The 25,666-nt window shown below is 47.7% G+C and overlaps 1 protein-coding gene across 3 annotated transcripts in view; it reads right to left on the bottom strand.

The window, feature by feature from the left end:
- Nucleotides 1–9,149: 9,149 nt before the first annotated feature.
- TAF5L (TATA-box binding protein associated factor 5 like) overlaps nucleotides 9,150–25,666 on the bottom strand; it is a 31,703-nt gene continuing 15,186 nt past the window's right edge. For all 3 annotated transcript variants that reach the window (XM_037144116.2, XM_037144117.2, XM_037144115.2), the window contains exons 3-5: nucleotides 25,115–25,219; nucleotides 18,164–18,888; nucleotides 9,150–12,705 (exon numbers count right to left, since the gene is read on the bottom strand). In XM_037144116.2, coding sequence (XP_037000011.2) covers nucleotides 11,908–12,705; nucleotides 18,164–18,888; nucleotides 25,115–25,219 — 1,628 coding nt within the window. In that variant the 3' untranslated portion in view covers nucleotides 9,150–11,907. The remainder of the gene's footprint in view (nucleotides 12,706–18,163; nucleotides 18,889–25,114; nucleotides 25,220–25,666) is intronic.

The following is a 25,666-nucleotide window of genomic DNA, read 5'->3' as shown; positions in this document are numbered from 1 at the left end:
TTTTTTTTTTTTGAGATTTGGGTGGTACAGAGAAAAGGGGGAAAAAAGGAATTCAGAATCCTGCAAGAACCAAAATCAAACATCACACAATCCTCCCTTTCTAGTGCAAAAAAAATCCATGAAATAAATTGCACTTCACTACTCTGACAAAAGAGGGCGCTCTTGGACTAGCAATCTTAAAACCTAATCCCCAATCTCTAGCAGTCTTCCCAGAGAGCTTTCATCAACCTGAGAAGCTATGATAAATAGGAAGTAGAAAGGGAAAATCAAAACATTTCAGCCGATAAAACCGTCTTCCCTCAAAATGAACACAAGTACAAAGAAATTGTAATGCTATGCACAAAATTAAATTGAATATCTCCTAACAAGCAGTTGGGATATGCAAAACACATTGAATCAGAAATTAATAAGCTAAGAACCAAATAGATTTCTTTTTTCCTTTTTAAAATTTTTATTAATTATGCTATTATAGTTGTCCCATTTTCCCCCTTCATTCCCCTCCACCCTGCACACCCCCTCCCCCACCAACCCCCCTTTAGTTTATGACCACGTGTCTCAAGTTCTTTAGATTCTATATTTCCCATACTATTCTTGCCCTCCCCCCATCTATTTTCTACCTACCATCTGTGCTACTTATTCTTTGTGCCTTCTCCTCCCCTGTTGCTAACCCTCCCTGTGATCTCCATTTCTATGGTTCACTCCTGTTTTAGCTGTCCTCTTAGTTTGCTTTTGTTTTAGGTGTGGTTGTTAATAACTGGGAGTTTGCTGTCCTTTCACTGTTCATCTTTTTTATCTTCTTTTTCTTAGATAAGTCCCTTTGACATTTCATATAATAAGGGCTTGGTGATGATGAACTCCTTGAACTTGATCTTATCTGAGAAACACTTCATCTGTCCTTCTATTCTAAATGAAAGCTTTGCTGGATACAGCAATCTTGGTTGTAGGTCTTTGGATTTCATGACTTGGAATACTTCTTTCCAGCCCCTTCTTGCCTGTAAGGTGTCTTTTGAGAAATCAGCTGACAGTCTGATGGGAACTCCTTTGTAGGTGACTGTCCCCTTATCTCTTGCTGCTTCTAGGATTCTCTCTTTGATTTTAATCTTGGCTAATATAATGATGATGTGCCTTAGTATGTCCCTTCTTGGGTCAAACTTCTTTGGGACTCTCTGAGCTTCCTGGATTTCCTGGAAGTCTATTGCCTTTGCCAGATTGGGGAAGTTCTCCTTTATTATTTGTTCAAATAAGTTTTCCACTCGTGGCTGTTCCTCTTCCCCTTCTGGTACCCCTATAATTCGGATGTTGGAGCGTTTAAAGATGTCCTGCAGGTTCCTAAGCCTCTCCTTGTTATTTCGAATTCTTGTTTCTTCATTCTTTTTCGTTTGTTTCTTTCTTCCTTCTGGTCCACTCCCTTGATTTGAGTCCCAGTTTCCTTCCCATCACTATTGGTTTCCTGTGCATTTTCCTTCATTTCACTTAGTTTAGCCTTCATTTGTTCCTCTAATTTGTGACTAAAATCAACCAGTTCTGTGAGCATCCTGATCACCAGTGTTTTGAATTGTGCATCTGATAGGTTGGCTATCTCTTGGTCACTTAGAAGTACTGGCTCTGGGGCTTTGAGCTGTTCTTCTTGAGCCATAATGTTTTGGTCTGTTCGTGCCTGTTGTGTATGAGGGGTGGAGTCTTAGATGTTCACCAGGGCGGGGCAACCCAAGTTGCTGGGTTATTATGCTGTATGTGGGGACAGGGTCAGAGAGGGGCAATGGCTCTTGTCCCAAGCTCTCTCTCTTGGATTTTGGTCCCTTCTGCTGCTTCCTGCAAGCAAATTGGGCCCTTCTGGTGCCAGATCCTGGATGTGTGGGCCTGTACACCCTCCAGGACCCTGTGGGTTTCTCCAACAAACTCTCTGTGAGCCTGGGAACCTCTCCCGGCACCTGGACCCCGAAAGTTTTTCCAATTGGTGCTTTCAGTCTCTAATTCCTGTTGCTGGGGCCCTGGTTTGCACTGTCTGTCTCACTGCTCACTCCTTTGCCTGGTATATCTGTGAGCGAATGTGTGACCGTTGCCACCCCACGCCTGGGATCTGTCAACCGCTGCCTACTCGCCTGGGTCAGTCTGGCCACTTTGTCCTATGGGACCGTCTCAGCCAACCACTGACTCCGCCCCTCTTACCGGTCTGGTTGAATGGTTCATTGTTGTCAGACTTCTGTACAGTTCAATTTTCTGTCTGTTTTGGCTGAGTTTTTGTTACTAAAACTTTGTTGTCTTTAAGCTTGGTTGTGCGAGGAGGCACAGTGTTTCCACCTACACCTCCATCTTGGCCGGAAGTCCTCAGATTTCTTAAAAAATAGTGAGAAGGGAAATGAATTGCTTGGACTCAAAAAAGAATTGGAAGAAAAATCATCTCAAAATTGAATACTAAATGATGAAGTACCCAAGGAAAAATAGTTTCAAATAAAAAATGTAATAAGCAACATTGAAAAGAGCCAGGAAAACAACTAAAAGAATAAAAATGAGAAAAAGAAAGAAAAAAGGCCAGAATGTAAGTGGCTGAAACAGAAGATGAGTGAAGAAGGTCCAGAGTTACCATAATTGGAGAGGCAGATCAAAACAATAGACCAGAACTAATATGTCAACCTATAACCCAAGAAAACATTTCGAGAAAAAAAACAATCTGAATCTACTACTTAAAGAGCCCACAACTACTTAAGAAAACTGACACAGAACGGGAATGAATAAGACACAGAGTAAAACGACCCCATGAAGCAGGACTCACTTCAGCGGGGCTAGGGCGCCTGCGAAATTGGTTCTTAAGGGGTGTCATTTGTGTGACTGGTAGGGTGGTGCTCTGGTGTTGTCTGAAGCAGTCGCCAGGTGTGTTGTTTCTGGGACCCCTTGGGAGGGGCTCCGGTGCAGGACAAGGTCAGTTTCGGCCTGTCCCTGACCCAGGGCCACTGGCAGGAGCTACAAAGTGATCTGCAGTGGGTGGCCGCTTGTGTTGAGTTTGGAGGTGCCAGGGAGCGGCTGCCACATGGCCGGGCCTGGTGCTGCTTTGGCAAGAGGTCTGGGGCATGCCAGGGCCAGACACAACGTTTGAGAAATTTTTGGAAGGCCAGCTGCTGGTGAGGAACAGAGGCTGAGGAGGGCTCCTGCGGCCCCTGGGTGAGGTAGGGGCTCAGGGAATCATTGGGGTGGGGTGAACGGTGTCAGCCAGATTGATGGAGCATTTACATTTGCCACTGGCCTGTGCCTGCTGGCTGGATGGGGAGAGGACTCGACAAGGGAACAGTGGCATCTGCAAGCACTTCCATCTCCCGAGTGAACTGCCTTGAGCCCCAGCCCTCCAGTCCCCCCTGAAGCCAGTCAGTCCGGTCCCTCTCTGCCTGTCCCTGGTGCTTTCTGAGCCGCTGCCCCAGAGCTGGAGGTGACAGTGAGTGAGTCGGGGAGAAAGTGAGTGTGTGAGTAGGTCCGTGGGCGGGCCCTTTCGGAAAAACGCCTGGTGTTCCAGACACCCTCTGCCCCACTCCCCGCCCCCAGAGAGGGTGAGCAGCTTGCTCCAGCTGGCATATCTGCTGTCAAAGCTGTGTTGCGAACAAAGTCCAATGCAGAAACAGTAATCCGAGTAAGCCGAAATAAATCATACTGGTTCATAAGCTTGTCTTTGACTTACCACCTTCCTCCCGCCTCGCCTTTCCTTCCTCCCGCCTGTGAGCCTTGAGAAAGGGCCAGCCCCCAGGACTTCCGACCCCAGGCCCTCACCTTGTCCTGTCCACGCACAATGGCCTTTGTCTCTACCCATCCTGCTCCGGACTCCTCCCAGCAGCGTCCAGTCGGCCTGCGATGGCCTCATCAGTGCCCACGAGACTAACCAGTGCGTTGTGACTGACAACCGACATGAGAAACTGTCCATCACAGGACATCGCACGTGGCAATGTTTTCTTCCACGCACCACCCTCTCGAGTCTCAAACATAATGATCACTTGTTAAAAATATATTTCTGGAGTCAGGAGAGGACAGGACTTACAACTGAATGGCACCTTCACCTGCTCTTGGCCAGGTGCCAGTTGACAGGGGACGTGAGCTGTTGCTCCAGGCGCCCAGTTCCAACACGGCAGCCACTCACTGCTTTGGCCGTCAAAATATTTAAGGGCAACTTACGGAAGAAATGAGAAGCCTGGCTGTTTTCTGAAAGCCTCCTGTTGACACCTAAGATAAAGAAGGTGCCAACACCAACCTAGCCGAATGGATGTCTGTGACTTGGGAGGAAAACCTGGAGATTTTATTTTTTTAAAGATTTTATTTATTTATCTTTAGAGGGGAAGGGAAGGAGACAGGGAGAGAAATATCAATGTATGGTTGCCTCTTGTGGGTCCCCTGCTGGGAACTGGCCTGCAACCCAGGCATGTGCCCTGACTGGGAACTGAACCGCGATCCTTTAGCTCGCATGCCCACACTGGAGATCATTTTAAAATGCTTCATCAAATGTGTATTTGAGGGCACAGAGGAGAAAACAGTACTGACTCAAAAACCTGGACTCAATGTAGAGATCTTTTGGAAACACCGATATAACCAACTTCACTTATGTTATAAAAAGTATCTAAGTCTAACCCTGGCTGATGTGGTTCAGTGGATTGAGCACTGGCCTGAGAAGCAAAGGGTTGATGGTTTGATTCCCAGTCAGGGCACATGCCCGGGTTGTGGGCCTGGTCCCCAGAAGGGGGTGTGTGAGAGGCAACCACACATTCATGTTTCTTTCCCTCTCTTTCTCCCTTCCCCCCTGTCAAAAAATAAATAAAATCTTTATACTGTCAGTTGGGTCTAAAAGTGGGAAAGGCCCTGCCTTCGAACTGCCACTGAAACAAAAACAAAACAGACAGCAAAGGAAACAAGCCTTTCTTGATTCCACATGTCTCAGTCTCTGCCCCCTTGCAAGTGTGTCAAGATATCTTCCCACTTCCTCATCAACATTTTACTTTTAGAAACATTTTAAACACAATGATATAAAACTTCTTTGTGTGACTTAACCGACGGTGCTCAAGTTCAAACGGATAACACCCCAGCATCCCTCTGGGTGGGTCAGGAGCCCCGCTCCCTGGTGTGGTTTTGTTGCTTTTGGACACACACTGAAAGACATAGTTGGTTTTGTTTGATTTGAATTCTAAATGGCATCCTTCTGCAGGAATACTTTGTGTTTCTCTTCACCTACACCGAAGGTCCCTCCTTAATTTCAACCGCATAAAAAGATGCTGCATATTATTCTGGGGAGCACCTGAGATTTTGCTCCCCTGGCCTGTGTTGTCCGTTTGGCTCAAATAAACTCTTATAAAAATTCTCAGCAAAGCAAAACACACTGCAGCTCCATCCATGCCGTTGCCTGTAACTCTCATCTGTCCATTCTTCTTGTGTCAGGATATGACTATGCAATGAGGTTCTACCTGTCACGTGGTTTAGTGTGGCCGCAGCGTTGGGACCGTGTTGTCGTGGACATTTGCACACGTGACCCTGGTGAATGTAAGTGTGCATTTCTGGGCCCGTGGTGGGACTGCTGGTAACGACCGAGCAGGCCTTTGTCCCACTCTGCCGTGTGACACCACACTGCTTCTCGGCACAGGTCACAAGGTGCACTGTCACCCTCACAGGAGGGTCTCGATGCACCAAAGGCTTGGCTTTGGCAGGGCCCTGCACTGGGGTCGGTCTGCTGGGTGCGTGATGGTACCTCGTTGTTTGAAACCTGTGTTTCCCCCAGTAGTACCGGTTTAAGTACTTTTTAATCTGTTTGTTGGCCAGTTGGATTTTTGTGAAACGTTTCCCTTTGATACTTTTGCCTTTCCCCCCTATGGACTCGCTCATTTGTAGTTCATGCATTTTAGAATTCTGGAGACTGTTAAGACACTAGTCTCATGTGGGTAAGTTGAAATGAACACAATTAAAAGAACTCAGTTCCTCCGTTACATTATCCGTATTTCGAATGCTCAGAAGCTCCACGTGGCTGGCAGCTGCCTCACCGGACAGCAGGGGGCCAAGGAAGCTGTTAGCACTCCCAGCGTGTTCTGTCATCCACGGGACAGGACAGGACAGTGAGCACTGCACCGCGCAGCCGATTCCCACACACAGCGCTGCTCTAGACGTTTCTGTGGCTCAGGTGCTCCCTCTGCCTTCTCACATCTGTGGGCTGCCCAGGACTTCTCTTTGTGCTGCTTCTGGGGGATGGATGTTTTTGAATTTAATCTCCCTTTTGGGTTAGGGCTTTTTCTTTTTTTTAAAAAAGGGTTTATTTATTTATTTTTAGAGAGAGAGGGAAAGGAGAAAGAGAGGGAAAGGAGAAAGGGAAACATCAGTGTGTGGTTGCCTCTCATGCGCCTCCTGCTGGGGACCTGGCCCCCAACCCAGCATGTGCCCTGGCTGGGAATCAAACTGGTAACTCTTTGGTTCTCAGGCCCATGCTCAGTCCACTGAGCCACACCAGCCAGGGTGGGCTTTTTGTTTCTTTAGAAATGTTTTCCAGTCCAAAGGTCAGGAGGGTATTCTCGTAAATGGCTTATATGTCTGCTTTTCACACCCAGGACTTTAATTGACCTGAAATTGACTTTTGTGCCCAGGGAAGCAGGGTCCCAATTTCACTTTTTTCTCCTGGATAGCCAGTTGTCCTAGCACTGTAGTAAAAAGTCTGTCCTTCCTCCATTCTTGTGTCACCTACTACAAATGAAGTGTCCAGGTTTATTAACTTCTCCACTTTTCAGCCCATTCCGTGCATTTTCCATTACTCAGGGGTCAGCGCTCCTGCTAATCAGCTTGTTGGCCGCCTCCCCACTAAACCTAAGGACATTCTTTAGTCCTTTCCTCACCTGAATCCTCGGTCCATCAGCACAGCTGACCACTCCTGTCCTGACGTACTTCATCCTCTCGGCTCTGGGGACAGTGCCCCCTCACTTTTTCCTGTCGTCTGGCTGCTCCTCCTCTCTGGCCTGTCAATGCTAGAGCACCCCACGGTGTAGTCTTCAAGTCACATCTCCTCCCACTCTAGGTTCTTATCCTCCGTAATCCCACCCATCTGCAAGGCTTCGAATGCCAACTCCCTGCCATTGACTCTTGCTTGCCCTTGTCAGGTCATGTGGTGATTACCAGGCCTAATCCAAACTGGAGAGGTTTGATGGAGTGTCTAGATTTCCCTCTCTTGCTCTTAAGAGTGAGGGATAGAAAGTGAGCTCACATTCCTACGAGACGCACTGAGGGGAGCCCGGCCCTCACTGCTGTCGGCAGTCCCACACAGTCACGAGCAAAGCCTGCCTGTGACAAACTCAACCACGTAACGGAGCAGAGTGGAAGCGTAGCGCCGAGGTGCCCTCAGAGTCGCACATGAAACCTGCTTGACCTCTGCTTTGTTACGTGAACCAATGGCCTCATTTTGAAAACCACTGGGAGTCAGACTTCTGTCTCGAGTGGCATGAGGCCCCCTCATGAACACAGCTCCCAAAGCAGCAAGTCAGCCCAGGCCCCTCTGCTGAGCTGCGGGAGTGCCTCTCCGAATGCCCATCCCACCTGGTTCTCATAAAGCACCTCCCAGCTAAGAGGTCCCACCCTCCAGTCTTGACCTTCTACCCAAAATCTCCTTCCTGTTGTAGTTTCATCACCACAAAGGGCAGCCTGCCCACCGAGCTGTTCATGCGGAAACATGTAGGTGGCCGTGAATCCCTTCCTCCCCACCCAGTCCAGGATGATGTCCGGCCCCATCCACCTCTGAAACAGTCACAGGCTTGCCCACTTCTCTCCACTGCCACCATGGCCAGGCCAGCCCAGCCCAAGTCACCTGCATCTCTCCCCTGGACGCCTGAAGTGGCCTAACCAGTCTCCTGGTCCCCTCATTCTCACTCACGCACCCTTCGTTGATTCCTTACAGCTGCCAGTGATTTTAAAAAATCAGCAGTTATTTCACATTCTGTAAGGTGGAAGCTAAAAGAATAAGCTACGAAGGGTGCAGAAGGGCTAATTTTCTATTGCTGCACGAGGAATAACTCCAAACTTTAATGGTTGAAGCAACATTTAATGTCTCCGTTTGTGTAAGTTGGAAATTGGGTGGCCTTTGCTGGCGCCTGTGTCTCAAGGTCCAGCAGGGGCCGCCACTGAGGCTGCAGTTGCCCCTGAAGGCCTGGCTGGGGCAGCTGCGCCCAGGCTCATCCGTGGGTTGCTGGCGGGACTCAGGTCCTCACACATCAGCTGGAGGCCACGTTCAGGTCACGGCCTTGGGGGCTGGTCTACCGGGCACATGGCTGCGGGCTTCCACCATCAGCGAAACCGGGTGCTGAGCTCGGCACAGACTGGGCTAGGTACCTGAGTTATCCCGCTGTTGAAGTGGAGTTCCGGTTCTCAGCGTGGGCTCAGTGTCCTCCTGTTGCCAGTGACATCGAGGCGGGAATCAGGCTGCACAACCTCCCTACCCTGCCCCTTGCAACGGCTCCCATCCTTCCTGGGGTAAGACTTTGGCTCTGGACAGTGCCCCGAGCCCTGCCCACTACCCACACCCCTGTTGTGCTGTCCTGTTCCAGGCCACACTGCTTAGCCCCACTGGACTTCTCTGAGTGTACAGGGTCTTCCCACTGGGGGTTGGGGCTATTCCTTCTGAGCTCTGCCTGGTTACCGCCTGTTCACGCCCACGGCTCAGCTCAATCGTTACGTCTTCAGGGAGGCCTTCTTTGAATGCTTAACCTGAATCAGATCCCTCGATATATTCTTCCATAGCTTCCAGTATAGCAAGCACACTCACTGGTGTTGGGAATTATATATTCATGGTATTATTTGATTAATATCTGCTCCATCTCTAAATGATAAGCTCAATCCATGGACTGTTATCGGTTTTGCTTACCCCTGTATTTCCACCCACTAACACAATGTCTGAGGGCATGACGTGTAGTCAGTATAAAGATACTTCTTTTTAGGCATTTCGGACAATCACAGGAAGTATCAAAGTGGTCCTTTAATAGAGCAAGTGACAAGGAACATCGGGACTCCTTAAATTCTATAACGAAGATTTTGCTTACCACCGGGCAGTTCCAGAGTCATCTGGCTGCTGTGGAGTGTCGATAATATGAATTTTTGGTGTGGGCTGAGCATAGATTCAACAGACACTTTTCTAAAACATGCAACTGAAAGCCAAGTTGAAGTACAGACTAAGTTTTTAATCCATATACTTAAATACCAGTCTGGGCAGCAGCAGAACGAGAAGCCTACACACTCAAATATTTTTATACAACCAAGACATTCTTCATACACAAATAGAACCAATGAAAAGCTAGTATTCGTATCCTTAGAAGCTGGACTTTGAATTTTAAAACTTTAAATGATTTCCTGTTTTGTCTGTCTTCATTACTTTCCTTTCTCCTAATTTTCTTTCTTTCTTTTGACCAGTCTACTTCTAAATTAAAATTACAGTCAGATTTTCTGAGCCTGACAGTCTAAGAAATTTCAGCTGTTGCCCCGCCCCCACCCCCCCCACCATACACACATTGAGATTTATCACTGTGGTTCAAAATAACTGAATACTCTAGAGTTTCTTTATTCCAAAAATAAATAATATAGGTTTTCTCAGCTTTAGGTATTTCAAATACAAAACGGTAACATCACCAGTCCTGTCCACATTACAGGAATGCTCTGAAGATAAAAGCGCGAGAGAGAGCAACCTGAGGGGGTGCCCACGGGGCTGGGCATCCCGTGGACACCCCTGCACACGCATGCCCCTTACAATATCTCCTAAGACACTGGGGAAGTCGTGACAGGCATTCTATAAAGTTCCATGACCCCACCTTAAAATGAGTTTGCAACAGAAGGGAAAAAAAAAGGCCAAACACACAGATTAAGCGCTTCAGCTGAAATCACAAAGTATATACATGATCGATAATGTGAAGACTGACCAACCTAATACATTTGTGTTTAATCAAAGAAGTCCTGTGTTAAAAGACAAACACAAAACCTCCCAAATCGGTGATCTTTCCACTTCTGAGAATGATTCCGTCCAATTTATAAATTTCATTATTTCTAGCAAAACACCATACAATCTAAGTACCCACTTACTATAGCTAAGAATGCACTTGAATTCTAGGCTTTTCCCACAGACCATGGGGAAGGCAATGCTGTCTGGCGAAGTCGCCAAAGGATCCTTCTTACAATGTTTTAAATACATATTCGTATCTACAGGGAACATTTCCTATTATTTAGCACCTTAGGCTCAAGTAAAAAAGTTTTTTGGCACAAAATTCTAGAGTCTTCCTGTTTAATTTCCTGATAATTCTGGTGTCCTTGCAGAATATTACCTATTTAAGTACATTTTAAAAATTCTGGCATCATTTAAATCTTTGAATGAGTCCATTATTTGAAATCATTCTATAAATAATCTGAATTAAATAACACAGGTCTTATGCCCCTTAGCAATTTCATAATTTGATTTTCAAAGGAAACTGGAAGTAGAATCCTACAAAATAACTCTAGATGGCAAAACAGACGTTGTCCCCAGTCGGCAACTGGCAATCCTGGATGCAGAAATGGTGTTAAATGCTACTGACAGTCCCCGTGAACACCGAGGGCGTCAGGGTTCAAAGTCGGCTGGACAGACCACGGCGGCAGGCAGAGACGTGCGTCCTCTGGGGCTGGTCCGACCTATGGAACCGCTGTCACCCGGAAGGGGAGCTGTGCCACAGGCCACACAATCTCTCTCCTCACGGCTGAAATGAGATGCCGACGCTTTTGTTTGGAAACTAAATATATTTTAATAGAAAACAAAATACAAAATAACTCTTTTCAGAAAACAGAAATATTTAATCCTTTCCCCAGAAACTGGAGCTTGCTTTGTCCTCCAAGTTTTATATGCGTTCATTCGTCCTTGTAACTTTTTCACAAGGGGCTGGTTACACTGCTGTTGCAGGAGGTGGGAGCAGATGGGTTCCGGGAGAAAAGGACCGAGAGAGGCACACCTCGGAGTACTCGCTCATTTGGAAATTCAACATGTTCTTGGTCTATCTTTCGACTTATAGCCTCAAATTATTTTCATTTCTTGACGGCAGTCTGGCCTTTCAGGGGGAGCCGTTCATAGAAGCGCAGCCGTGAAGAGAATCTCTCGTTCCCACCGTCCCTGCAAGAGCCCAAGATGTTCTCCATCGGTCCGCCCACCCGCTGCTAGAAACACATCGGTGGGGGACAGAAACTGTCCCCCAGGAACTGTCCCTTCCTCACGATACACTGTGCTACGCAATTCTCCGAATTCCCTGAACCTCAAAAATTCCAAGTATCACAGCCAGTGTCAGGAGTCAGACCTGAAAGATGGGGGCAGAGCAGACCCTCTGCCAGTGCTAGTTCCTCTTCTCAATAATAATAATAATTACTATAATTATAATAATAATAAAGAATCCTGTTCTCTGTCATTACGGGAGGGGAAAGACCTTTTTCCAGGGTGATCCTGGCCTTCTTGCCTCGTGCCCGCCCCCCTACACCAGTGGGGACCCCCTTCCGTCCGGCGGCACCGCTCCGCCTGAGAGCCCTCGGCGACCGTCCTGGGGCCACGAGGTCCTGGGGCCACGAGCGGCGGCAGCAGCATCACGGTGTCGGAGGGGGGAGTGGGATGGACACGAGGTGCTCGCGCTGGGACACAGCGGCATCTTTGTAAGAGCCTGCCACCCGACCTCCAGAGCGTCTCGGTTCTCGATCTCAGGTCCACGAGTCGCCATCCGTCCTCCCCCCAGTGCTCTGGCATCTGGGGGGCTGACTGAAGGGCGGCGTGCTCAGGATGTCTGTGCAGGGGAAGGGGGAGCGGTGGGGGGTCTCTCACAGTCAGTCGGTGATTCGATCGTAAGACTTGCAATCTGGAGGCCCTCGGCGCCACCGCTGCCCAGTCCGTCACAACGAAGGTAAAAAGAAAAAAAAAAATCAATGTTCCTGATTTTCTTGTGTGATTCCAGTCACCAGAAGCAGGTTGCAGGCCATGAACTGCACACTCAGCACGTTGCTCATCTGCCCGGTGTACACGCCCACGAGCTCGCCGGAGGAGCCGTCGGCCGCCGCGCTGCAGTAGGTGTTCCTGATGTCCCAGACGCGCACCGAGTTGTCCATGGACGCGGAGGCGATCAGACTGCTGTCCGGACTGAAGGTGAGGCTGGTGATGTTGTCCGTGTGGCCTCTCAGTTCTTTGTACAGGGTCCCGGAGGCCAAGTCCCACAGCTTCAGCCGCTGGTCCTCACCGGCCGACGCCAAGTACTTACCGTTGGGCGAAAAGGCGAGAGACAGCACGGGGCCGCGGTGGCCCGTGAAGAGCCGCACCGAGTTGCCCTGCTGGGCGCTCCACAGCCGGACGGTCTTGTCGGTCGAGCCCGTAGCCAGGTAGTTGGAATTGGGGTGGAATTTGACACAGTCCACGTCGGCCAGGTGGCCTGCGTATATTCTCAGCGGGTACGTCCGATCGAACGACCACAGCCTTGCGGTGCGGTCGTGGGACCCGCTGGCGAAGTACAGGCTGTACGGGCTGATGTCCACGTCCCACACGGGGTAGGCGTGTCCTTGGTACAACACAGTGTTGGTGAAGCTCCCGAGGTCCCAGTACCGAATGGACATGTCCTCGGAGCAGGAGAGCAACCCTGAGCTGTCCGCGACGAACCTCGTGCTGTACACCGGCCCACAGTGCCCCCGCAGGGCCCTCATCTCGGTGCCGGCTGCGTCATCCTCGTCATCCTGGGGGCGTCGGGCGGGGGTGCAAAAGAGACACACAAAAATGTTCAGTGGGCAGCGTGGGAAACAAAACCTTTGGGGGGCGGGGAGACTGTGCGTGGGAAATAGCATCCACCCAGTAAATGACAGTGGCCTTCTCCTTAAGGGCAATCCCAGGAAACCTAAGACTTGTAACTGTGTTTAACTGAAAGAAAAAAAAAAGAAGTCCCTTACAGCTGACAAACTGCTTTCCTTAAATTCACGTGGCGGTCAAGAATATATCAAATCAAAAGAGACAGTAATGACTGTGGGTCTTACTCTTAGGTCGAGGATGACAGCTTTCAAAAGCTGGTTAAAAGGCAGCCATCCTGTGGCAGCCAGCACAGTTAATTCTGGTATCTGCCACACGAAAAGACTGACTTTTGCATTTATGTCCAGTATGTAGATTCTTTTACTCTATGGGCTGGTCAGGGTCCGCTGCTTTATAAGCCACAGTGCTCCCGTATCCTGTCCGCTAGGACAGATCCGGGCATGCTGACTGCCCCCACGCCTGGGGTCGAGGTCGAAGGCTGATGTGGCCGCAGTTCATGATTAGTATGGAGCCACTGTAGGAGTTCAGACAAAATGCACCCAGACATACCAGAAAAATAAGCCAGAAAGGCGTGGGTATCACTGAATTACGCTCCCACCCGTGACCAGGCATAAACTGTTGGCACCCAAAAGGAGACGAGAGGAAGTTTGAAAACTGTGCCTTTCTGGAGGGTCTCAAACATTTCCCCAAGGCGCCCAAACAAGGCTGGCTTTGGAGCTGATTTAAAGCCAAGGGACTCATGTGATCCTTGGAAACGATTCCTGTGAGTGGGGAGAGAAAAGGAGACAGCTGCCCGCAGGACAGGGACTTCAAGTCCCCTTCCTCACCCTCTTCCCCACAAGTGCACTCTCTGTATCCCAAATCCACCTGCCCTCCATCCTCTGGAAGGCCAGCTCCGAAGGCCGCCTCCCTCCTGGAATTAAGTTAAAATGGGTTTTCACTAAACACTGGAAGAATGAGGAGCAAGATGAAGAGTCTTAAATCCATCGGCTTTGTTGGCTTAGAAATAACTATCTTTGTGAGCTAGGAAAATGGCATCCTTTTAACTTCTATTTGAAAACTATTAAGTTCAGAATAAAACAAACGCCTCCAGTGTGTACATATTTGAGAGAAAGTTAAGAAAAATAAACATAGATATCCATGAATATTCAAAATGATTATTCCAGACACTCAACTTTAAAAATACATAAGCATTTGGGAGCTCAAGGTTCTACCGAGTGTTAACCAAGAATATTAGTAATTTTCCCTTCCAAAGAGGTTACAATACACTTTAAGATTTCAAGGATGACTCATCGCTCCACCTCAGAAAGGTTACTAAGAACTGTGGGAGCAAAGAACGGCCCTGGGGGGACTACACAGAGACCCCGTGAAAGGTCACAGTGGGGCCAAGGGTGCGTTGCTATGGCTGAGGCCTGAGCAGTCTCTGTTTGGGGCAGGGGTTACAGAAGCGATCTTGTCCCCTCATGGGGACCCAAATGGCCCGCTCAGAACTGGGGACAGTGAGCCAGGACTCGGGAGTCAAGCTGGCCCTTCCCAAGGGTCTCTTTTAAAAGGAGTTAAAAGTTGTTTTTTCAATTTATTTATTGATTTTGAGAGAGAGAGAGAGAGAGAGAAACATTGAGTAGTTGTTTCACTTACTTACGCATTTACTCGTTGATTCCTCAACTGGGGACCGAACCCACCACTGATACAGTGGGATGACGCTCCTACTACAACTAAGCCACCTGGCCAGGGCTCCCATGGGTCTTGATGACTGTTGTCACCAGCCCACGGAAAGGTGCTCGGTTGACTCGCTAGACCGAGAAATGGGGACACCAGAATGTCCCTGCTGGCTATCAGCTCTTTGCCAGGACCACGGCTTAAAACAGTCAGCCCCGTTCTCTCCTGCGGCTCCACCAGTCCTGCCCAGGCCTCCCTCGGCACAGGCGGGGGACTCCGAGCCAGCGCCGATGCACACGTGCCCGGCCCCACAGATCTGTCCCCCGCCTCTCATCTCACAGGGCTGTGCTCCGAGACTCCCTGCCACTGACCGAACCCTTCACAGTGAATGGGCATGCCGAACTGGAGTTTTTAATATGTAAACAACTGTGTAATGATAAACTGTAAATGCACATCATAAAATGTGCCTAAATTAGAAAAAACAGAGAAGCAAACAATCTCTGTTGTCTGACACGCCCCCGTGCCACGTTGTTCACGCATTAAAAGCACTCAGCTCCCAACGTACAGTGGTGAGAGCTGGATCCCGCTCCCAGCCGCACTCCGTGTAAAGGCTGGAGTGCAGGCCTCCTTCTCTGAGTGTCTGCGGGAGGGGCCCCAGGCCTGGGGGGCGGGGCACTGCTCAGCCACGTCACAGATTCTCTAAGGTTAACCTAGACCACCTTCGAAGCAGAGACAACGAGCTATAGGGCGGTGCTGTAAACCCAGTTTTATTCGGCAAAATTAACAGAATTTTTGTGCTTCCCTAGACCTTTTGGTTACTGTTTGATTTTTTTAAAAACGGAGTTAGAATTCACATGCTTAAACTCACTCTGTTGAAGTGTGCAGCTCAGTGGTCTTCAGCGCACGCACAGAGCTGTGCGGCTCCCCCCACCGTCTGGGCACAGAAGGCTGCCATTGCCTCCAGAAGAGACCGGGTGCCCGGGAGTGGTCCCCTCCCAGGCCATGGTCCCAGTGCCTGACAAGAACTGGCCTACTTTCTGTGTCTGCGGATGTGCCTATTCTGGATACTCCCTATAAGTGGAACACTTATAGGGAATGTAAGTATTAGGGAATATAAATATTCCTTATTCTGTAACGTGTGGTCCTTTGTGATGGGCTTCTTTTCCCAGCATAATGTTTACAAGGCTCATCCACGTTATAGCGTTACGACGTATCATGTGTCTCCACTCCTTTTCATGGCTGAATACTATGCCATCGGATGGAGTATTTGTTTACCCATTAATAGCTGATGGGCATTTGGGCTGCTCCCATGTTTTGGATGTTACGAATAATGCCTCTAAGGACACTTGTGTACAAGTTTTTGTGTGAATATACGATTTCAATTTTCTTGGTCATATATCTAGAAATGGAATTCCTAGGTCTGATCGCTGTTTTAAATGCCTACTGTTAAAACACTGTGTCCACTAATTTGTGCAACAGTTACTGCTTCACAAAGATTAGAGCAGCCATTGAAAACCAGCCTTTTAATTTGCTTTGCACGGTGCTCTTCCTTCCTGCCATCTCTTTGGTGCAGGTGGCCTCACCATCTGCTTTTACCTGCTTGGCTTCCATACGTATGTGAGTTTGTGGACCTTGCATTAAGAGTCCTGATTTTAATGGTGAATTCTTCAAGGAGAAAGGAAGTCCAAATTGTCATGGAAGAAACAATAAAAACCAACTACCAGAACTAATTTACATGTTGCTTTGCTACAAAACTCTCTACAGAAACAAAAAGAAAACTTCCCCTGAACTGCTGGGACAAAATGGGTGGGGGTGTAGGAATCACAGACAGGAAACCCCTCAAAAACAGAATAGGGGGATCTCGACTTTAGTTCTAAAGTTTAAGATAAAATCTGTTCTTAAGGAGAGCAAAGGCTAGAATTAGAATCTTCATTACTCTCTGTGTGGATAATGGTGAATAAACCAGAAAGATACTTAAAGCAACTAACTGCTGCTCTGATGTCCTTTGTGCTCTTCAAGGTGGACAGCGCCACCCACTGTGTGCTCAGCTATTTGATCCTGAGACACAGGTGTCGCCCACGGACCCCTCCTTTGCCGCAGCCCCGCCATTAGCCCAGGGCTGCATTCCCGTCTAACCCATGTACTGTGTTTCTTTCCACCATCACTAGCCCTAACTGAGGCCTTCACACTCTCCTGAATAGAGAGCGGCACCATGGTGCTTCCTGTTTTACCCCTCCCAACGCCAGGCGTAATTAATTTCTTTCAGTTCCTGGAATTCACTATGTTCTTCACTTCCAGGTCATCAAATACATGCCCTTCGATGTCTGGAAGCCTTCACAGAACCAGTCATAGAACCAGGGGAGAATCTTAAAAGTTTTTTATTTTAGTCTAATGCTCTCTCTGTCTTTGTATCTACCTTTGCTATCTTTCTTTATATGAATTTTTAATGCCTGAATATTCTCTAATTCAGTACCATCTAAACTAATCCGCCAGTAGAAATACGATTTTTGTATTTACAGAGAGATGTAAGTAAATCAGGCAGTAGTCCTCGGATGCATGTGAAGAACCTCCAAGAGGCTAGAACTGTCTCCAAGGAAAAGAGAAGTCCGATAATTCAATACATGTGCAATTAGAAAAAAGGATTTCAGAGGATACTTCTATAAACTCCTAGAAACCAGAGTTTGCGCATTGGGATTTAGACTCTTTATTTCTCATAACAAACTCCTCTAATTATACTGTCTCAGTTGCAGAAAACAAAATTTCAAAGGATATTACTACTAATTGGAAGGTGACTAAGAAAACAGGAATTGGGAAAAAGAGTTTAATTTGTGCACACAATATTCTTAGTATCCTACCAGCAACTGCAAATTAACTCCAGCAATTTAAGAAACAAGAAATCCTTAATTTTTCAACCCCATGCAAAGGATTTTCCATCCCAAACAAGTGAGGCACAGCTACCTGAATTTCAGCGGTGATGTGACAGAAGCATCCCAGCCCCCAGCTTGCGCGGGCCACTCTCGGGAAGGTGCACTCTGCGAGGTTCACTTTCTATCTCCCTGGGCCCACATGTTCCCTAAGGCAGCGGTTCTCAGTGACCCAAAGTCAGGCCACTCAGCTACCACTATCAAGGACCAGCCCCACACAAAACAAACAGGACCGTTACGCTGACTGATGGGTGAAATGTCACCTATGCTTTCTGTGTCCCTTTCAGAACGGGGTCTGGAACAGCCTGGGCCTGTGAAGCCCAGGGCTCACACTGCCCGGGGAAGACTGACACCCCTGCGGGTGGTGGGAGCCCGGGAGCCCGGGTTCTCCCTCACTGTTGATGAGACTGGGAAACGGCACACTAGTCATCGCCATTTAAAATGCAGTTGCTTGTAACTGTTTACGTTTGCGCGAATACCACGCGCCCATGCCCTTACTGTAAATCTCAGTATTGGCTAAGGCCTTCAATCAGGCTTAGCCACGTTATCCACATTTCGGAGAGTAATCAGTTCTGACCATTCACTAGTAACGTTCGGTTATGTTGCTAAAAATAGTTATCCTCTTTTCCGAGGCCAGGCATGGGCAGGAATTCAATGGCCACAGGTTACAGGGCATTAGTTTGGCTTTAGCTAGAGGATGAGGGAAATAAAGACGTCCATTCTCCACCAGACCAGTCAAGTTTGGAAAGAATATTCTACACGAATTAGCTAGGCAGAGGCAGGGAAGAAACAAAAACAATATTCATACCTCCTCTTCCAGAATATCACAAGCCAGGTGGATGCGGGACACGTCTACTTGGTGGGGCTCTGATTTTAACTTCTTGGATCGTAAACTCCACAGTTTTATGCAGGAGTTGTCGAACCCAGCAGCCAGCAGCTTGCTGTCTGGGGAGATCTCCGCGGTGTTCAGCAGCTGCTCGGTGTTATAGAAGGCATAGAAGCAGATGGTGGTGAGGGAGGGAGGGCCGTCCTTGACGCGCTTGATGCTCTCCTGCAAGACCTCCAGGGCAGCCTCGTTCTGCAGGATCGGGGCGGGCATGTCAGGGGGCTCTAAGCCGTTGCCCTCACTTCGTGAGGAGCTGCCGCTGGCGTAGAGTTGGTAATCCGTTCTCTTGGCAGGCTGCACGTCCAGATGGATGTGCAAGGTGAGGACTTTGCACAGGGCGGCGTTGTTGTCGCTTTGGAGGTAGCGGATAAGGTAGTTGTAGCTGTCTTCCTGGAGGCGGACCACGTACTTATGATCCAGGAATGCTCGAAGCTTGAAGTTGGACAGGACGTCCTGGACGGTCTGAGTGGTCTGCAGCTGCTCGACGACGTCCTTCTGGCTGGCGTTCTGCAGGAACATCCCGTGGAAGCGACTGTAAAAGCTCTCCACTGTGCTCTTCGGACTGTTCTGGACCAGGTTGAGATGGAGGTAGACAAAGAGAGGGTAGAGGAGAGGCATCACTTCGTGGCTATGCTGGGAGTCAGAATCTAGAATGGAAAAAAAGCGAGGGTTTTATAATCAGCATAGCCCCAAAGCAGAACGGGACCCTCCTGGGAAGCCAGCCACTACACAGTGCTTTCCGGTCAGGACCCGCCCTTCTGGGGCTCATGACCGAAACGGAAGCCCCACAGAGAGTTCGGGAAACTCAAAGGTTCAGCCTTTTGACTGAAGGGGGAACAGCTTGGGCTCTGAAGTCTGGCAAACTTGGTGGTGACCCTGGCCGCAAATTGGGAATGCGATGCCCAGAGGTTAAGTGACTTCCCTAAGTTCTCACAACAACTCAGTACCTTCCACCTGGATCCTCAAGGGTTAGTCCCGGTCCCATTAGTGCGTTTCACCTCAGACCTCTGAAGGCCTGCGGACGTATTCTTGGGAGACTATGAGTTCTTCACAGAAACCTTTTCACTTGATAATAGAAAAAACGATGAACCACAGATACATTCAAAATTATCTGGATGACCGTTTAGCAAGTAAGTATTGACGTAAGATTTTAGTGCTCTATTTTGTTTTGCCATTACTTCTGGCCTCCATCCCCGACTGGAATATCAGACATTACAGTACTTACTTCAGTGGGTTCATTAACATGTCTGGCTACCCAGGCTGGCATGTCCTACTGCTAAGATGACAACGTTCACTCACAACGGCTCCATATCTGGAAGTGCCCTCCTTTCGATTCTGGTGGTTAAAAGTAAGACTTCTCCTTTGCAGTGGTCGGTTACAAATGCGCCATTTCCCATCAGTAAGCCCGAACTATCTCGCCTATGACACTATGTGACAAAGTATGTTCTAAAAAGTGTACAGCTTTGTCATGGGCCACTGAGAGAAGTACAGAGGTGGGTGTGACACCTCAACGAGTGGCAGAGAGCAGGGCCACCGCAGGGCACAGCCACTAGTGCCATCCCTGTCCCACAGGGGGCAGCAAGTTCCGGCAAAATCCATCCATCACACGCCCTCACTGTTAACTCGAACTTTAGCACCATTGTGGTTTTGCTTATACTTTATGTGTAAGAGTTCCGATTTCACACAGAAATATAGTGAACATCAAAGGTTATGTATCCAGAGTAACGTCTGTACCTACTTAAATTAATAAAAGGGGCTTTGTCAACACTTAGCCCTTCGGCTAGCATTTTTTTTTTTTTCATGAAAAGAAATCCACACATTGCGGAGATTTAGGAACACTGCGTTCGGGAATCTCGCTCCCTGTTTTGATGATAAATGACACCAGCCTGCTATCTCTGCCTAATATCCTACTTTATCACAGGTGTATAGTAAAGTATACGTGTTCTAGAATAAAGGTGTCCCTACTCAAACACAAACTGAGAAGGTGAACTTCAACAGTGATTCAATGGAACTGCAAGTTAAGACCGTCACCGGGCCACTTTGGGCTCCTGACGCATCTGAATCAACAGGCAAAGGAGGGGTTGCTGTGCTGGCTGGGTGGCCGCTCCTGACCACCAAGGGGCAGCTGGATGGCCGCTCCACCGCAGAGGTGAGCAGGGGCGAGTCTGGGACACAGGAGACGCCTAGGGGGCTTCTTAGCGTTAACGTGCCCTGTGGGTCAGGTCAGTGGAGACTACAACCACCCAATCCAGGCAGGACTAGAAATGGCCCAGACCCTTCCCAACCAGGTAAAGACCCAGGACCAGCTCGGGTGCTTACTGAAGGCGAAGGGAACACAGACTGGAGAGCGGAAGCTAGTTATAAACAAGAGCTAGACCATTCGACCAGTTATAGACACGAGGACTGTAACTGTCATGGGTGTGCTTCCTTATTTTGTTATGAATGTATTTTTGTGTATATCCTAACATCTTTGCTTTCTCCCCGCCTTATCCCCTATCATGTAACGTAGGTTACACTGCCTTTATATTTCAGTAGTATTTCAGTATTGTTAACTTCACATGCAGTATTTAAGGGGTGTCCGGGGAGAAGAGTAAGCACCACCCGAGGGCGTTGCTGCCTCTTCTGGGGAAGGGGTCAGTGTGCTCATCAGAGCCGTGCTATGTTAGGCGACGTCACAGCCTTGCTGGCTGTCTGTCCTTGAAGAGTGACTGTGGTCGGGGAGATGGGCATGGGTGACAAGCTAATTCTGTCGGGGGCAGCGGGGGCCTGGTGGGGGGGCAGTGGCTTTGTGATGGTTACTTTTCTGTGTCAGCTTGGATGGGCCAGGGTGCCCAGATCCTTGGTCAAACATTATTCTCCAGTTTCTGTGAAGGAGATTTTCAGATGAGATTAACATTTAAATCAGCGGTCTGAGTACAGCAGATCACCCTCCACCACACTGTGAGTGGGGCCCCTCCAGTCAGTTAGAGGCCTTGATAGAGCAAAGGCTGACCTCCCTGGAAGAGGGAGTCTGGCTACCCTCACCACTCCCTTGCCCTTGGATTTGAACTGCAACTCCTCATAGGTCTCCAGCCTGCTGATCTGAACAATCCCGAGCTAATTCCATAAAGTAAATCTTTCTATTTCTCTGGAGAACACTGTCTAATACAGCTTTTGATATTTCTTTAAACACTGCAGTTTTTTTTGAAGACCTTGGAAAAATTTCTTCCCCAAATACTAATTAAAAAATAGACTCCATGCTTACCGATTAGACTTCCTATATATTCTATTGGGTTGAAAGATTGTTTTCAACTCTTTAAAACCTGAGTTCAGGCTTATTTTCCAAATGAAAGGCATTTAATTTGGTGAATGAAAGGATCAAGCCAGCTTTTCCGACCCGCCGGACTGCTCAGGACTCAGCTGTCCCGACTCTTGACAGCTCCCGGCTTCATGAGAACTCTCCCCTCCTGCTCGGTCTGGCGCCAGCGGCCACGGCCGGCAGTCAGACTGACCCTCTGCACCTGGGAACCCGCCCTTTACCACCCCTGGTCCTGACTCACATCCTGAAACCCTGCAGCAACAGTGTAGAACTAGAGACTAACCCCTCCCTGTTTCCCCAGCAGTGGGGCTCAAGCAGCCAATAAGGCACTTGGACCAGACCATCTGGCTCCTCCCGTGTCTGTTTCTGGAGCGTTTTTAACACTGAAGTTTAGGAAAAACACCTGGCCATCAAGAGATAGGGGTGCACTGCGTTAAAACTTACTGAAATCCACTGCTGTTTCAGCTTGTAGTTTCAAAACTGCTTAAGTTTTTCTCTCTCATGTGAAGAGAACAGCATATTAGGTATAAAGTAAATTTTAATCAATGTATTCTGTACGTGGAGCAAAGTGAAACTCACATTGAGTCTTAACCCTCATTTTGACTGTTGCTTCATGCATGTATTTTTTCTAATTACAAAGTAACAATCCTCTGAAAAGTGTGCCTTTCCTTCCTTCCATCCATCCATCTAGACACTGAATTACGTAACGAATGGTCTACCCGGTACTCTACTCTGCTGGTGGTAAGACATGAGAAAAATGCAGTTTCTTGTAGAGTTCGCAGAGATTCCTAATGAAAGGGACACCAAGTCAAACACAAACGGAGCTCGTCAGGCTCAGCTCTCCTTCCTACTTTACTGCTGGGCAAGCCTACCTGCGTTAATTCAAATATGAAACCGTGCCCCTGCTTTCCACTTCCACGACACTGTCGGGCTCGGCTCCTCACTCACTGCACTGCTCCAGTACTGCAGCGGAGGCGAGGCTGGCTTCCCAGCAACCCCGCTCACAGACTGCTCTCAGATTAACAGCCACGGCCACGGCTGCCTCCAGCGCGCAGGTTCGGACCCCAGTGCGTCTGACGTTATCTTCAAGCCGAAAGGCCCTTTCTCAGCAAAGCTGAACCCTTCACTGTCCCTGCACAGAGAATGCCACCTCTGCCGTCTGGCTCTCGTGCTCAGGTCTTACCAGGTACCCTGTGCCCTCTCACTCCTCCTCTTCCAGTTTACAGAAATCCAACCTGTCCTCCGAGTGCCAACTGCCTTCCCGCTCAGGGAGGCCTTCTTTGACTTCCTCCCTCTAAATCAGCTCCTCCTTTCGCTGGAATGCGAGTCCTCTCTGTGCAACACTCAGCGATTGATTTTACGCTGGTCTGCGAAAGCACTTGTGTGTTAAAATTTATATTTGATTTACAGCATTTACTTTTAGACTTCTTATGTTAGGGTTAGCGTCCCATTTAGACGAGTGACTATGTGTTGGACTTTATCTCGGTGCTCAGGAAATACTTGTTCATTTGATTTGGTTGACTGCTCTCCAGAGACCTGAAGGTAGAGAAAATGTTCCAGGCAAAGCAGTCTGTAAGGAAAAACATATATATTCACCCTTTCCAAAAACTCCATGACCAACGGGGTTAAAAAGTCAAATTATCGAGACTGGAACAGACAAACTTCTCAAGTTTTTAAACAAGACATGAAATTGTAGAGAAAAAGGTGGACATTATAATATATCGAAATGTAAAGTTCTGGGCAGGGGAAACTGAGGGATAAGAACAAAGAAGGGGTCACGTGTTAGGAAAAAACACCAAACCATCAAATCCAAGGGGTGGATGGCTACCCCTTTAAGTGTAAGAGCTCTGGCAAATACTTAAGAAAATCATCAAGAGCCCAGAAGAGGTAAATATGAACAGAAAACTTTGCGTCAGGATAAATCACATTAGTGATCAACATACTTCATTGCAATATCTAGCATGGCATGTAGTCAGTGCGAACAGAAACACAGGCTGGATAAATCGCAGAGAAAGGCCAACAGGGGCCGGGTTTCTTTAAGCTTTTCTTCCCCCTAAGCCAGCTTCCTGCCGCTAGAATGGGGAGAGAAATCCATCATGGAGATGTAATAATCATTTTTTAAAAACCAAGAAAATTAGCTCTCTAAAAACTGATTTAAAAATTTAAAAACTGCTTAAAGCTTTATAAACCAATGCCAATGATTAAAAATAACTAATTATTTTCAAGTTATTGCTTACCTCTGAATGAAATCCTTCTTATAAATTCAATTTTTCTTTTTTATCCTTAGTGGAGATGGAAAGCAGCTGACCACTGTTCTGAGATATTTAATATTCATATGATACGAGGGTCTGAATGGAATTTTCTTCTTTCCAGTTAAACATAATAGACTCTTCTTTATTAAACCTTTAATCTCTATGACTTTTTCATTTCTGTAACAGTCTAGTCTTTATGAAGTTCATCACTTAACTGTGAGATCAATAAGATAACCCTCTCTAGGGTTTTATTTTGTTCTCTATTTCCTGTAATATTTTGGCCATTTCCCCCAACCACAGAACACAGGAAAAGCAGAGTCTTGCCTTTAAAATACAGACCGTTAATGAGAGTCACGTAAAATTAGGACAACCCTAAGCACGTGTAAAACTAGGTATATTATATTGGTTTACATATTGGCACCTTAAGTACATTTTCACCATTAAAAATTACTGATATAAGGATTTTTTAAAATAAAGAAATAAAAATAAAACAACTCAAAGTATTTTAACTATAATTTCCCACTAACCAATAAACACTAAGTACTCTTGGTTCTCTGAGGGCAGAGAATGTTTTGTATTTCTTACACCTCAAGTTGTTTTCTATAAAGAAAATACTCAACAAGAGAGTTTGACTAGTAACTAGAATCAACATGGTCTCTCATTGCAATTATCTTCCCAAGATAAAAGTTATAATCAGTCATTTCAGGGCTGGACAGAATCGGCTGGTTTCCCCTTTCAAGTGCCTTCTTCATTTCACATGTGAAGAAGCAGAGACCCCAGACAGGCTGAGTGACTCCATCAAAAAAAAAAAAAAAGTAATTAATCAAAAAAGTCACACGGTGATGGGAAGAACTGATTAGAACTCCTGTCTATTGACCCTGTGTTCCAGTGGTCATTACACCACCACCAAGCTGACTGCTGATTCACGAAGACTTTTTTTGTCTTGCACTTTTGGAAATAAGGGGAGAGGCCATTGCGACCTGTACTGTGTTATTAGTGACATCAATGCACATTTCAAACATGCTGCATTTAAACACCCTTCTCTACACGGCTGATTTTGCTCTCACTTACTCAACGCACGCCAGTCACTGTGAAGGCCATGGGTAAGGCAGTGAACTAAATGCCCAGAGCCCCAGCCCTTGCAAATTTCAATCTTGTGATTGAACTCTATCCAAAATCCCCACGGACCATAAGTCTGAGGCAAGAGTTAAACTACCTTTGGATCTCTAGCACCCCGAGAAGTACCTGGAATATAACGGGTTCTGCGGGACATTTGCATTACTCGTTCCTAATAAGACAAGGCTCCTGGCGCTGCGCACTCACCGGTGAGGAAACTCCGCAGCCGTCCGAACTGCACCTCGTACTGCTGGGGCTCCGTCTGACAGGGGGCTGCAGACACTATGTTGGTGCAGCCAGACTCCGTTTGCACTGAGGGGGAAAAGCACACAGACAGGGTGAGAGAGAGGATTATCAACCCAATACACGGCGGGCTGGATGGGCGAGGGCGCTGAGTCTGCGTTGACATCAACTGACATTTCAGTGGATTTCAAAGTACGTTGGGTTTCTGGTTCGATATGCCACACGATGATGCATGCCTATCTCCTCTCCCTCCTGATGGCCAATAAAATGATAGCAGGTCCATACATTCATGAGACTGATCTGGAAGCATCTGACCCCATGTTCCCACATTTGACAATAATGTGCCTTTGGGTGGGTCTATTCTCAACCATTGTGCTGGATGTTTACTGGGCCCTTCCGATCTGGAAATCATGTCCTCTAGTTCTGAAAATTTTTCTTGAATCATTTTGTTGATTCTCCTCCATCTTCCCTCTCTGGCACTGCTGCTACTCCCAGGTGAGATTTCCTGAACTGACC

This window comes from Artibeus jamaicensis, unplaced genomic scaffold, assembly GCF_021234435.1.
Source record: "Artibeus jamaicensis isolate MK-2021 breed Jamaican fruit bat unplaced genomic scaffold, CSHL_Jam_final contig_467, whole genome shotgun sequence".
Classification (NCBI taxonomy): domain Eukaryota; kingdom Metazoa; phylum Chordata; class Mammalia; order Chiroptera; family Phyllostomidae; genus Artibeus; species Artibeus jamaicensis.
This window is presented reverse-complemented; position numbering and strand designations above follow the sequence as displayed.